This window comes from Hippopotamus amphibius, chromosome 4 (assembly GCF_030028045.1).
Source record: "Hippopotamus amphibius kiboko isolate mHipAmp2 chromosome 4, mHipAmp2.hap2, whole genome shotgun sequence".
NCBI lineage: Eukaryota > Metazoa > Chordata > Mammalia > Artiodactyla > Hippopotamidae > Hippopotamus > Hippopotamus amphibius.
This window is the reverse complement of record NC_080189.1, coordinates 33,254,952-33,270,199: the sequence shown is the minus strand read 5'-3', so window position 1 is coordinate 33,270,199 and position 15,248 is coordinate 33,254,952. Positions and strand designations below refer to the sequence as shown.

The window sequence follows — 15,248 nt, the reverse complement described above, 5'->3', positions numbered from 1 at the left end:
ATCACCTACAAAAGTTTCCTCTCATCCTCTTTATTATTTTTCTGTGATAAATCATGTAATATTTTAGAAGACTAACTTGATAACCTAATTTTCAAAAGAAGGTACAAGACAGGATAGATCTAAATGCCCCACACACATAAAAAATTAGGATCTCCATAAAGGCACCTAAGCAAAAATGATACCCATGCTCCCCACCCCCCCCCAAAAAAACCAGAGCAGATATGGTTCAGAGACTAAGCTTTATTACTACTGCAACAGCTTTCCCTAATTAACAGACACAAATCCAAATCTCATTTTTTTAGTGATGGCAAGGCACTCAGAAAGGAAAGGAAGAAAAAAAGAAACGTAGATTTCATCTCCACAGGCCACTCCCCTGCCCCTCATGTTTGACGTTTGCCAGGAAAAGTACTCTAGGAAAAGCACTTCTTAACACCTAGTTTTAAAAATCTGGTAGAGGCAGCTGAAACTAATCCAGAGTCTGGTCATCAGATAGAAAGACTTCTTCAGGACATATACACATAAAAGAGGAGACACAACCTCAAACTCTTACTGTTCAACGCAGCAGTCTGCAACAGCTCTGAATTATCTGGGGCAGGTATGGGGATGACATTCTTTGGGATATTCTCCTATAGGCTCGGAGAGAGGGAGGGAAAGGGAGGAAGATGACAAAATAGAACCTGGCTGAACTGTCATCTTAAATTGCCAGGACTGAACACAGCCCAATACCAAATTTCCCATGCTACCTTTCTCCCCAAACTCTTGCTGAAAGAAAAAAAATCTAAAATACTTGGTTTATGTAAGGAATTCCACAGTCACAGCCAAAAAGGGCCAGAAGACCCTTACCTGTATCCTTTAGGAATTAATGGAGTCAGCATATTGATAGGTACCATAAAAGCCCTTAGGAGTTATTATGAGCCACAGTGGCAGAAGGGTCCCTCAGATCTTTGCCCAAACACATCAGCTATGGTGATAATCTAGTGAGGAGACACAAAGCCAAACGTTTTCTGGCTCCTCCCACAGACACCAAGAGCATCTCCTCCAGTTTCAAATCTAGTGGGTTGTGCCTACATTTGATCAATAAATTTACAAGGGAGGGAAGAAGGGCACCTGAGAAAGCAGATGGACCGAAACTTATTCCATCTCTTTGGATCTCAGGTTTCTCAGGGGTAAAATGAGAATGTTGTACTAAGTGATCTCTAAAATCTCTTCCAGGCCCCAAATGTCCTGATTTCACATACCATCAGAGTAACTGGATTACTGGACTGAGGAAATTTAGGTCATTCCCTGAAGTCTTTGAGAAATATCTGAAGAAAACTGATTTTGCCTCTTTGCTCAGAAGTTACAGAAATGTATTTTCCTCCCAGTTTAATAGTGGGTACTAATAATTAATAATGCATTTAGAACTTTCTGTGCAAGCAAGATTTATGCTTTGGGAATGAATAAAAAAGGTTGTAAGGAAGGGAAAAGCAATGAAACTCATCTTGAGATTAAGGAGAAAAATCAAAATTTGAGCAATATCATTAACATGAAAAAAATTAAATAGAACACTTACAGTATTTTTAAAATGTGGATTTAGCTGATTATAAGGATTTTCATGATGAAAAGTACACGTTTTCATGGTCTAAAACTATTTCAAATCTCTGCAGTTACATCTTGCATTGAGATTACGCCTCCTGATTTCTCTCTACAGGGAGGTAAGAGTTTTCCTGACCACAGTTGCACACCTCTAATTTCGTTCTTTCTAACCCTCCTTTCTCCTCTAATTCATCTGAATCCCACTGTCTTCAGGACATAGCTCAAATCCCACTTTCTTATGTCTTTCCAGACTCACAAATATCTCATTTTCTCAATTCAGTGTTAGAGTCTGTTCTATTAATTTATTTACAATTAATCATGCCCTGCCTTGTGTATTTCCTCACTATATTAAACTTACTTCTCCATATTAACTCTGTTTTCTCATCTCTACCAGATGTGTCAGGACAGCATCTTTACATGATTTTACCTAATATATATGCCTCCCACTTTTGGTATGAAAATGCCTCCTTCACTCAGTATAAAAACACAAAGCACAAACAGATGGTGGGACATACCATGTTCCTGGATTGGAAGAATCAACATCGTGAAAATGACTGTACTACCCAAAGCAATTTACAGATTCAATGCAATCCTGATCAAATTACCAATGGCATTTTTCACAGAACTAGAGCGAGAAATCTTACGATTTGTATGGAAACGCAAAAGACCCCGAATAGCCAAAGCAATCTTGAGAAGGAAAAATGGAGTTAGTGGAATCAGGCTTCCTGTCTTCAAACTATACCACAAGGCCACAGTGATCAAGACAGTATGGTACTGGCACAAAAATAGAAAGGAAGATCAATGGAATAGAATAGAGAACTCAGAAGTAAGCCCAAACACATATGGGCACCTTATCTTTGACAAAGGAGGCATGAATATACAATGGAAAAAAGACAGCCTCTTCAATAAGTGGTGCTGGGAAAATTGGACAGCTACATGTCAAAAAATGAAATTAGAACACTTCCTAACACCATACACAAAAATAAACTCAAAATGGATTAAAGACCTACATGGAAGGCCAGACACTATAAAACTCCTAGGGGAAAACATAGGCAGAACACTCTATGACATACATCAAAGCAAGATCCTTTTGGACCCACCTCCTAGAATCATGGAAAGAAAGTCAAGAATAAACAAATGGGACCTCATGAAACTTAAAAGCTTTTGCACAGCGAAAGAAACCATAAACAAGACTAGAAGGCAACCCTCAGAATGGGAAAAAATAATTGCCTATGAAACAACGGACAAAGGATTAACCTCCAAAATATACAAGCAGCTCATGCAACTTCATACCAAAAAAGCAAATAACCCAATCCACAAGTGGGCAGAAGACCTAAATAGACATTTCTCCAAAGAAGACATACAGATGGCCAACAAACACATGAAAAGATGCTCAACATCACTCATCATCAGAGAAATGCAAGTCAAAGCCACAATGAGGTATCACCTCACACAGATCAGAATGGCCATCATCACAAAATCTGGAAACAACAAATGGAGAGGGTGTGGAGAAAACGGCACTCTCCTGCACTGTTGGTGGGAATGTAAGTTGGTACAGCCACTATGGAAAACAATTTGGAGGTTCCTTAAAAAACTACAAATAGAACTACCATATGATCCAGTAATCCCACTACTGGGCTTATACCCAAAGAAAACCATAATCCCAAAAGAACTATGTACCGTAATGTTTATTGCAGCACTATTTACAATAGCCAGGACATGGAAGCAACCTAAATGCCCATCAACAAATGAATGGATAAAGAAGATGTGGCATATATATACAATGGAATATTACTCAGCTATAAAAAAGGATGAGATGGAGCTATATGTAATGAGATGGATAGACCTAGAGTCTGTCACACAGATTGAAGTAAGTCAGAAAGAGAAGGACAAATATTGTATGCTAACTCACATATACAGAATCTAAAAATGGTACTGATGAACTCAGTGACAAGAACAAGGATGCAGATGCAGAGAATGGACTGGAGAACTCGAGGTTTGGGAGGGGGCGGGGGGTGAAGGGGAAGCTGAGACGAAGCGAGAGAGTAGCACAGACATATATATACTACCAACTGTTAAATAGATAGCCAGTGGGAAGTTGTTGTATAACAAAGGGAGTCCAACTTGAGGATGGAAGATGCCTTAGAGGACTGGGATGGGGAGGGTGGGGGGGTGGGAGTTGAGGGAGGGAGGGAATATGGGGATATGTGTATAAAAACAGATGATTGAACTTGGTGTACCCCCCAAAAAATAATAAATTAAAAAAAAAACCACAAAGCACCTAAATGATGTGTAAACAGATATACTAGTCTTACTAAGATACAACATTATGGCCTATTCCAACTAAGATACAACCTTATGGCCTGCTCTAGGGGCAACTAAGTAACTGATCAATCATTTTCATTCACTTTTCAAAAACCATTTACAATAACCTGAAATAGGGCAACTTGGTGTGTACCTTTAAAGCCACATGCTGAGAACACAGGATCAACTCTCCATGGCCACACACCTCAAATCAACCATGCCACCGCCCCCCCCCCCCCCCCCCCCGGGGTCTGTCATGCAAGACAAGCAACTCAGTGTATTACAAGGAAGTAAAACCAACAAGTAAACAGACTGTCAGGAAGGAAACCTGGTAATGGATGTAATTAATTTTAAGTATGAGAAAATGGAATGAGAAGCACAAACCGTGGCTCAGGCAGGAGCTGCAGCCTCTAGTAATTAAGTGCAGCTACCTCCCTTTTCCTCCTTTCAGATCTCCTCTCAGCCTCCATTTTTATTTTGGGGGTGGGGGGGAAGAGACCACATCTCAGATAAAACAAACGTCTATTTGCATCGTAACTCAGTTTCCCAATGTTAACAGCACCCCTATGTGGGACATGGATCATTTTCACACGTGAGCTGGCGCCCAGATCCAGTAGTTGTCCTTTAAAAAGCTTAGAATGCATTGAAGACTATCACCTGCATTATCTGCAGGTGGCAAACATCAGCATGCTGATCTTCACGTAAGAGCTGAGAGGGGGTAACTAAACGATCTTCTTACAGTTACAAAGCCCTTCTGTAGAAGAACTCAGGCCTTTGGCATTACCTTGTTGCCTTTTCAATGAAATATAAAAATGTCAAAATCAAATCATTTCCAAACAAGTATCCATTTCACATAAAAATGTTAACTTGGTTCTACTGTACCTACTATAATAACATTTTAAATCCATGTTCAACCTATTTGGTTATTTACTAACAATTTATTCCAAGAGAGTAATTTTTTTTTCTAAAACCAAGATTTCTACGTGGCTGGCACCACACTGCGCACAGCATTAATAATATGATCTCATTATTTTGTGCAAGTTATTTTAACAAATTAAAGTAAAAATTTTAAAATCCTCTGCTATCAATGTCATCATCATCATCTCTCATGTAACTGTTCTCCATTTCTTTACCTCATCATCAAAGACAAGTTTCCTTTTCCATGTTATATAAATTCTGCAAAGTAGCTCCAACAGAGAATACAATGAAGAGCATTCAAATAAAGCCTCCTTCTAAAGCAGCACTCAGAGGTGCTCAGGTGGTAAAGCATGCGGGGGCAGAAGGGAGAAACTGTCCATTCTTCTTGGGTACAGTCAAAGCTGAATTCTAGTCCCACATTTCTAAGACATGTGCAGACTATCACAAACCTCCCTCCTGTCCAATATTTCCTTCTATTCCCTTTTCCTGTTTCCAAACTTCCCTGCATCTCACTTGACCCCTCTCAACCATCCCCTCCTCCACACCCCAATGGATGATATGGCCTTGATTCTATTGTTAGAAGAATTCAGGATGGGAGGGGTGTAATTTCCACCCCTCCACCTCCACATCCCCAGTGGCAATCATTGTTTTGAAGAGGAAAAATTTAAAGGAAAACTAGCCATGCTGGAAATTAAATTAAAATTTTAAAAATCTGTAAAGTATCTGAAATATCATTGAGAAAAGCAGCTTAGAAGGGGACAATATAAAAATGAAAACCCAAAACCATAAGAATCCCGGTCATTGTTCTCAAACAAGAAGAGATCTAAAACATCTATAATTTTAATTACTACAAATCACAGGCCAACAGTGTCATCACAATCTGGTAACACGTGAAGTAAAATTTCTAGTTAGCCAACCACCATTAAGAATTATGACACAGGGGATTTCCCTGGTGGTTAAGAATCTGCCTGCCAATGCAGGGGACATGGGTTCAATCTCCGGTCTGGGAAGATCCCACATGCCACAGAGCAACTAAGCCCAAGTGCACCACAACTACGGAGCCTGAGCTCCAGAGCCTGCGAGCCACAACTACTGACCCCACATGCCGCAACTACTGATGTCCAAGCACCTAGAGGCCATGCTCTGCGGCAAGGGAAGCCACCACAATGAGAAGCCCATGCACTGCAACTAGAGAAAGCCCAAGCACAGCAATGAAGACCCAATGCAACCAAAATAATAATAAATAAATATTTTAAAAAAGAATTATGATACAGTCTCTTTGTGTTCATTTTCTTCATTCAATAAATACTGGTGGAACATCTACCATGTGCCTGGAAACCTTCACTTTTACTAACAAAACCCACACTGCTCTTCTTAAAAGAGGCTGCTCTCTCCCAGCCAGAGCCTTGCTGCCCATGTGATCAGCCGCAGATATTTGTAAGTGGCTACTAACTCTGTGAAACATTTTCTCACCTCATAAAGTTATGTGAAACACAAGAGGATAAAACCAACTGGCCATCTAGCCTAGGCATGTATTCAATCATAGAAGAGGAGAAATATTTTTCTCTAAACAAAACTGTCCCTGTGAGAAATGTAACAATGACAGCAACCACAAAAAGTCCAAAAAAAAAAAAAAAAAAAAAAAAAAAAAACACAGATGCAAACAGAAATATACAACGTATTTAAGAATAAACAAAGAGTAAGAAGCATCATGATAAATGCAGTTATATTCTGATCTTTGGGGAATATGTTAGTGCATTTCTTCAACTTCTAAGCAGTTTTTCTAAAGCCCATACTTGAGACTGAAACCTCTATGTTCATCTTTGCCCCAGCCCCCTCTCAAGGAATCTTAGAAACCAGCCAACACTTGCACACAGCTACTGGCCATGTCCTTGCCCATGTCCTCCATCCTTCTGTGAATGTTTCCAGATCTTTCCTCCCCAGGACTCTTCTTCTCCAGATTCCTAATGCAAATTTTTTGTGCCTCTCATGACACCATGGTCTTTGATTTGATTCCTTGGTGCACCATGAGTTTCTACCACTGGAATGTTTTACTGTAGAACTGCAAAGATGTTACAATGTCTCCCCCTCAGTATGTGTTTGGTAACGTGTGTTAAATCTAGAATATTTCTTACCTAAATTATGCTGTGAAACTTTCAATACTCTATTGCTGCCACATAACTATAATTTAATTTTTAAAGAAAGCTTACCAAAATTGGCTAAAAAGTTTTTATTGCATTTACGTTCAATATTGTCACCTGGAAACACACTTTTCAAGTGCCAGCTGTTAATTTGCTTAACGTCATTATTGTGCATTTTTAACAAAATCATTGTCCAAGTTTTTTCCTGTCACTATCAGCACGACAAAAACTAATGTACTTTTGTATATTAGGCGCTCCAGAAAAGCCCAGAATGACAAGAATGTTGGTCAGCTTCCCAAACATAATTCTAAAAAGATCTACATTTTCCTTTCACTCTTAAATTATTTGGTGACAATAAAAAGCAGGAAGATTTCTGTTTTCCATACTGCTGTATCCATTAGGAGTTATTTTCAGAGTATAAATAGCAATATCATCTAAGAGTCATCACATTTGGCTAAGGTGCTGAAAACAACCCAGGTCTCCAGCATGGTTCACAGCAAAGACTATTAATATGATCCTATTGAATAATGTAGCTGTTACCTTAGCCTTACACTTGGGATGCTTTCAGGATTTAAGCAGCTAAGAACAAGGCCCACAAACTAAATTTAAAACACTCCACTGAAAATCACATTAAGCTGAAAACTATAAATTAAACTTGTCTCTAAGCAACAATCTAAATAGTCAAAACTTAGTGAAAACATTTCACTTTCAAAAATAGCCTACCGCTTTGGGTCTCCATTGACTCGTTACTGCCAAATATACATATAAAATGCGTAATATGTAAACCAACTTGAAATGAACTAAATTTCTAAAATTCAAAAAAGAATTATCCACTAAAAAATTGTCTTCAGTTACCATAAACCCTAGCTACATAAACATCCCTTTAAATTTTAATCATTAGATAACAGGCAGTTGTAATGACAAATATTCTTTAACCTAGCTTTTCTTTAATTAAAACATCTGTCTATAGGTCAAGTGGCTGATATAGGTGGACTGTACTTTATTAACTGAAAGCTAAATGCCCACTTTACTGCATAAGAAGCCATCACTAAAATTTTCCTAAAATACCAAACATTTTTTAAATATTAGATTAAGAATTCTTATTGCATCTCCTCAGAACCCTATAGGATTCTATGGAAATAACAAAGGATTTTCACTTTCACAGGTTTTTCATGGCTATTCAAATCAATCGGGGTGACATGATCAAACCTCTACCTATAAGCTGTAAAAATTCAGGCTCCTGAAAATTTTAAACAGCAGAAAGGGAACACTGACCTTGTTAACACAAAACTGTGCCTAGTGTCTAAGGCTCTGTTTATAATCTAACCAAATAAAACTATAGGTCAGCTACAGACCATCGTGTCTGGTCTCAGCTGTTTCTGATTGGTTTAATTGTCAGGTGATTAAAATACTGAGGGTAATAGAAAAACCCATTTTAAGACAATTAAGCAAACAAATTCAACCTTTCTGGGAAACAAGAAACACACCCCTCTTTTTCCTCTCACTCCCCTCCCTTTATCATCTCTTGGGGATGAAGGTACCTAATTATTTCAACTTCTCAGAGAGGTTTGTTGTCTTAATAGCTAGCTTCTTTATTGTACCTTACACAGGGGAACTGATTTCCTGCATCACAAGTAGGCAGGTTTCATATGAAATCTTAAGATCACATTTTCTACGTAAAGGATGAAACATCAATTCTCCTAAAAGTTTCAAAACAAAACTTGCCAGTTTCACAAGTGGAAATCAGCAGCCCTTCGCCTCTGTGTTTCCTTCGCTCCCTGTTTCTCACTTTCCTTCCCAGGCTCAGCTCCTCTCCTGCCCAAGTAGCTTCCTTCCACATGTCTCCTCTACCTCTCCAGAAAGCCCTACCTCCAAACAGAGGGAGAGGAAGTTCAAGCAGCCCTGGCTATTCACACCTGGCCCTGCCCTCCGCTGGTCCTTCATCGACTCTGGCCAGGTCATGGGTGGGAAAAACAGAAGGGCGTCCACGCTCGGCTCACTCCATCCCACCCGGAATCTCCGGCTGGAGCAGCGGAATCGCGCCAAGGGTGGGAGGCGCTCCCAGAGCTGCCTTTCTTTGCAGATTCTTGCAGCTCCTGCCAAGCTGCTTCCCAAATCCCAAAAATATTTCCACGCAGGAAACGTGGGACCAGCCTTCCCTCAAGGTAGGAGCTGGAAACCAACCGTTGAGCCTCTGTGCAAGCGGGTATTCTGGGGTGGGGGGGGTGAAAGTAGGGACCAGAGATGGAAGGAAGCTCATTTGGTTTTTAGACCCCAGAGAAGGAAAACAATGTGTTGATACCAGGTGTTGAACCTCCACCTCTCCCGGGTATCGTCTCGGGAAGAACAAGGACATCTCCCCCGCCCCAACCCCAACCCCCATCACCAAGTGATGGGGTAGCAAGCAGCTAGGACCCAAAGCGTCTGCGCTCAGCGCCAGCAGCGCCCACAGCTGGGCATGGGGCCTCTCCCAAGGGATCTCGGGCACACGAATGACTACACAACACACACACACACAATGAGCATCCCCACACCTGCTCGGCACCGACCCGCCTCCCCCTCGCTGCTTTCCGGGTCCGCTGAGAGGTGCCAGGCACCCCCCGAGACACGCGCCCACAACCACGCGCGCAGTGAGAGGCGAACAATGCGGGGGCCAAGTTCGCCAGGAAACACACCCCAGCCCTCACCTCTGGCCAAACCCGACCGCATCGGAGGGAGAGGCTGCAGGGGCCACACGGGACGCACGCAGGGAGCCCCAAGGACCGGGCGGACCGGGGCTGCTTCCCGCGAGGCTCGGAAAGGACAAGCGGGATCCGCAACCCAGGCGGCCTCCTCGCCCCGGCCTCCCGGGATGAGGCACCCCGAGGAGGGGGGCACCCCGAGGACGGGGCACCCGGAAGAGCCCGGGCTTGCGGAGCGCCCCGAGGGCGCCCTCCCCCGGACCCCGCGCCCACCCGGGACCTCGGTTACCGCCGCCTCCGCCGGGGCCCCCGCCGCGTCCTCCGGGGCGCGGGAGAAGTCGGGCTCGCAGCTCGCGCCGTCCGTCGCCATCTTCCTGTTCTAGCGGATCCGAATGCGAGCTCGGAGCGGCGGCTCCAGGTTCGGCCCTCCCGGCGCGGGCGGCGCTTAACCCGCGGCGGCCCCGGGACGCGGGCGCTCGCAGCCGGGCCGCCGCCGCTGCCGCGCTCCCTCCGCCCCTCGCCGCCGCCCCCGCCGCCTTAACCCGCTGCGCGCCGGAGCGCCGCGCGCCGCCGCCTGGTCCCCGCCCCACCGCGCGCCCCGGGCCGGGCTGCCGGCCGCCGGCCGGCTCCTTGGGGTACGAGGGCTGGGCACGTGCCCAGACCCGGTTTAAGGCCCCGAGCGCAGATGGGAGAATCAAAGCCCCGGGGCGAGGCGAAAGCCAGAAGGAGCCCCAGAGGTGATTCGCCTGACACGGCCCCCACCAAGCCGGCGGTGCAAAGACCGACGGATGAAATATCCGGCCTCCCGAATCCGAATTCTCTGTTAGAGCAAGGAAAGTCCGTCACTTCAGCCCCCTCTAACCCACCTCTAGAAATCACATAAGGCACCCTTTTTGTTCTTAAAAAAAAAAAAAAAAAAAATTCTTTTTTCTTTCTTTTTGCAACACTGCCGCCAGGGCGTTTTTACCCTTTTGGTGTATATTCCTGCCTTTGTTTGATTTTCCTTCTCCAAAAACCATCAACTTCCAGATCAAAATGCGTGCTGCTACCTTTATTACTTTACACCCGGCCCCTCAGCCGTACCTTTCTATACAATCTCTTTTCAAGAAAGGTGAAGCAGGGCCCTTTTTTGTTCTTTACTCCAAATCTGAGTGATTTCCTAAAGACCTAACCAAGAAATGTTAAGTGTCATTGCTTGTTAAAGAAAGCTCTCTACTTTTAGGAAAATTAAAAGAATTACTCCCATGTGGTGGAGACACACACACCAAAAAATAAAACAAAAACTTGCCTAAAATTTGATTTTATGGGGATTACAGGTCTCAGAAGGTATTTCATGAGATGAGTTAGGCACAAGCTCTTAATTTTCCCTTCCCACATCAGATTCAGTTTTTACCCTCTCCTGCCAATTCCAAGGATGTGAAAATCTATCACCTTATCAAGACCATATGGTACAGGCCTTCCCAAATCACCAGATCCCCAAAATGTGTTGAAAGCACAAAATCAAGTGGAGGCATTCAAGCTGAGTCTCAAAGAAGTAAAAGCAAACCGCAGCCAAATCCTGGACTTGAAATTCTGGAAGATGAATGTTTAGTCAGAGGGTTACAGATCAGAGTTCATTATTCAAAATGGCAGACACCTAATGAAAGGTTTTGCCACTTTAATTGCTTCACTTTCCAAACTGGATCTCAATATAGCACAAAACAGGGTAGAGAAACATCTTTTCTGCAAAGGCCCTGAAAGGGGGTGATCAATAAATTATAAAAAGTTCCCTTCCAGAAAAGGTCCATATCAAGAAAGAAGTTTCACCTGGAACTGTGGGGTTAAGGGTCAAAGATTTAGAAATCATCTCCAAGGTATTGTGTAAGCAGAGGTGTTCATTTATTGATTTTCTTTGACTTCACTCTGATAGCTACTCCCTCTCTTAGCCCTATGTTTTCCATCCCTGTTCATTATACCACTTTCTTTTATCAAATATTTCCTCTGAAATTGCTCAATATTAGAATAACTAGATTCCTTCTAAGATGAAAGAAAAGCATTTGACAGTAAAACTTAGATGCTGAAATTTTAAGTTGAAACCAGAAGCATTCCTTGTTCTTTTCAAAATGCATTTTCACATCACAAGGTAATACATTTTCTTGATACTGATACTTGATACTGATGTTGAATTACTACCTAAGAAATTAACCAGCCCACTTCTGGAAAAAAAGAAGAATAAAAGAATAAACTTCACTTGGGAGTTAAGAACTGGGAATATGACATGACAATATTTCTGGGAAGCAAATCCCATTTATTTTATACATGCAGCTCAGTTTTAAAAGAGGATCAATGGGAAGAAATAGCTTCTATTAGTCTAAATAAAATTAAAGTGGAATCACATCATAAAGGAATCAATCCCTGAGTGGTGTCTTCCCTCTCACCTTCACTTCCTTCCTCCCTTCCTTCCTTCCTTCCTTTCTTTCTTTTTTATTTCTTTCTTTTTAAAATGAAAAATAAACAGATAAAAAAAAAAAAAGAAAAATCCCAGGATAGCACATTTTCTAACTGCCAAAATCCAGGGCCTGGGAAGGAAAACAAACAGCACTTTGTCTCTACCTTAAAGCTGCCACTGCCCACTGCTGAGAATTGAAGGAATAGCCCACCCTACCGCACAGAAGTAGCAAACAAGGAGGAGTTAATTCCCTCACCAGTCGCCCAGCCTGGGGTTCTTCTGTAGCTGGAGGACACTTGCTGGTTTAAATTCTCTCCTGAGAATTAAGACTCTGTTGAGATTGCAAATTAACTCTTTCTGAAAGACTTTCTTTGCACAAAGATAGGCTCTATTAGAATCAAACCAAAATAGATCTGAAAGGGTAGTGACTTGATGGCTCTAGAAATTAAATCTTTTGAAGCTTCATTAAACAGCTAAAAAAAAAAAAAAAAAAAAAGACAGCCCAGGGCTAGAGTGAAAATTTCTGGAAGGTGGGGAAAAGAAGAGAGATGGAAGTATATACAGGTAGAAAAGAAACTAATATATATAACAAAATGAATCCTGATCGTTAATCAGTAAATTTCTTTCAGCATTAAAATGGAAGGAGAGAGTGACTTCCCTGGCAGTCCAGTGGTTAAAACGCTGTGCTTCCACTATAGGGGGCATGGGTTCGATCCCTGGTCGGCGAACTAAGATCCTGCATGCTGCACTGAGTGGCTACAGAAGAAAAAGAAGAAGAGATAATAAATATTTTACAAACAGAGAAAACTGCTGGTTTCATTATTTTCTGAATCTGAAACAGTGGTACTTGTGCTGAGCCATAGCATACTCTTCAAGATTCTCTTTTAAGACCAATGAAATGGGTTTCTGCAGCTAGAAATGCAGACTTAGCTTTGGGAGTCAAGTGGTTTTCTGACTAAACCATGGCCTTAACCTCACTGGCCACATCCTCCAACCCACTAAACCAAAAACCCAAAGAGTTATACATAATGATGCAATGGGATGCTTCCTTCCATGTGAAAAGATGAAGGAACTTACACATATCCTAAAACAGTTTCCCTGGTGGAATAAGAGAATTCTTCATTTCAGTCAATGACAACATTTATGTTAACTCCAAAGAGCAAACCGTATGTTATCATGCCTTAGTATTGCCAAATGACAAAATTACTGAGTAGCAAATCATTTCTGACTCTATCCACAAGGCTATAGTTATACAATTTAAATATTCCAGACCATGCTTATCCCTGTCTACACCGCGGTGACCAACCTGGGAAGCCCCAAATCTTTACATAAGGAACTCTAACAAAAGAGCACAGATGAGCGTTGAGTGTTTTGCATCTATCACATGTCTTTGAAACCAAGACATTGCCAGAAATGAGTTTTCATATGACCTAACTACCATCCCTCTTAGTCAACTTGTTATTATCTGCGTGTGCTTAGGTTCTTTGTGGATTTCACTCAGTAAATTTAATCCTAATCTAGTTAACCACTCTTGTCAACAACCTATCGTTTTGGAAGGCCTCCTCCACCAACTGCAGTTGGTGTGTGCCAAGGGAATGCAAGCTAATTTTAGCTAAACTAAAGCAAAACGTAATTAGAAAATTAAATCTGCCAGGTAGAAGCAAGCCAAAGCTAAACATAAATATATTATTATAATCACTCCCAGCCGCCTTTGACACCACCTCTAGCTGGGAACTGCGTTTGGTCATTCAATGCGAAAGGAATGTCCAAATATAAGATTTTTTTGAAGAGTTAAAGGTTCAGTAAGAACATTATTCCCCAGTTTGGTCACTCTAAGAACAGAAACTGGGGCTAATACAGAACAATGAAGCAGTGTTGGTTCAGTTCTATTTCATGTTTTTAAAATCTTAAACCATTACTTGCTGGTTGGACTCTTATCTACAGAAGTCACTTACAAGAAAGAGTAAGCTTTAGTGCAGAAAGATGTTTTAGTGCAAAACCATTATGGAAAAATAGTTTTAACAAAGAAGTCTAGCCCATGGGTGCCCCTCATCCACCTGAATTGGAAATGAATCGGAATATTTCCATTTATTCAGCCTCTTTAGCAACCCCACAAGCCTGCAGTGTGTAGTTACCAGGCAACCACTAAAGAGGGGGTGTTGATACCATTAGGCATTAATTATAGAGAGCCTTATTTTTCTTAGAAAGTTTAAAAACTATATAAATAGGTTGTGAGATTAGACCCTTTTCTCCTCTGATGAGGTGTGTAGATCTAGCTATAAAATCAAAGCTGAGATTTTCTTTTCACTATGGGGTATGTATTGTTCAATTCAAAGGGAAATGTAGCATTTGAAAAATTGGATGCTAAGGAAACTAAAGATGATGCCCTTAAATTTTGATAAATATGTAGGTGGCATTTATGATTGACTTAGTGATGATTTACTTATGATACAAAATGCAAGAGAAAAGCCATAAATGTATAGCTCGCCAGTGTAAAGTTGTGAAATAAATGATACATCAACATTTCCCAATTATAATCATTCGCCATATACCAAATTAATGGAGTTTCAAATACCTTTGAAATTTTTAAGACATAAATTCCACCTTATACTGTCCAAAAATCTCACTTGACAACAGTAGTTTTTTGGTCTATGTTTTTTGATTGATTCAAATCAGTTGGACTTATTTAAAATTGCCAGGAAATGTAATGTCATTATTTGAAAAGACATACTATAAGTATATGTAGCAGACGTTATTCAATTAACCAACAAACAAAATAAAATTTAATTCATAACACTAATAAAACAATGTCATAGCTAGACTTGAAGGCTTAGTTATATTTATGGTCCAAGAATTTAAAAACATTGGTATTGCTATTTTCATTCTAGAGAAACTGAAGTCACCTATTGAATAATTAAGAAAAATACTTCTGAAAAATCAACATTAAGGTTTAAGTAGTCTGGAATTTTATTCTGACAATTAAAGAAGTGTTTAACTACTGAAGCAGTTTTATGTTAGCAATGTGATATTTTTTTCCTTATGGAAAACAGAAATAGCCACCTACTGGCCATTACTATCAGAGTCAACATCCTTTTATTATTACATCATCACTTAATGCTCATGATTTATCACTTTGAGCACTAACATCTTCTTTGTCAAGAATCAGTTCAGTTGGGATATATTTTGCTACTACTTGTCTTC

The 15,248-nt window shown here is 41.1% G+C and overlaps 1 protein-coding gene across 7 annotated transcripts in view; it reads right to left on the bottom strand.

Annotated features, from left to right (window-relative positions):
• Positions 1 to 15,248, bottom strand: part of CTTNBP2 (cortactin binding protein 2) — a 203,059-nt gene that overhangs the window by 137,182 nt on the left and 50,629 nt on the right. For 3 of the 7 annotated variants that reach the window (XM_057731494.1, XM_057731500.1, XM_057731501.1), the window contains exon 1: positions 9,909 to 10,119. The exons of 2 other annotated variants lie outside the window; for them this stretch is intronic. In XM_057731494.1, coding sequence (XP_057587477.1) covers positions 9,909 to 9,989 — 81 coding nt within the window. In that variant the 5' untranslated portion in view covers positions 9,990 to 10,119. Of the gene's footprint in view, positions 1 to 9,625; positions 9,654 to 9,892; positions 10,120 to 15,248 lie in introns of those variants that run through there. 2 more of the 7 variants (XM_057731499.1, XM_057731498.1) reach the window with 2 other exon arrangements.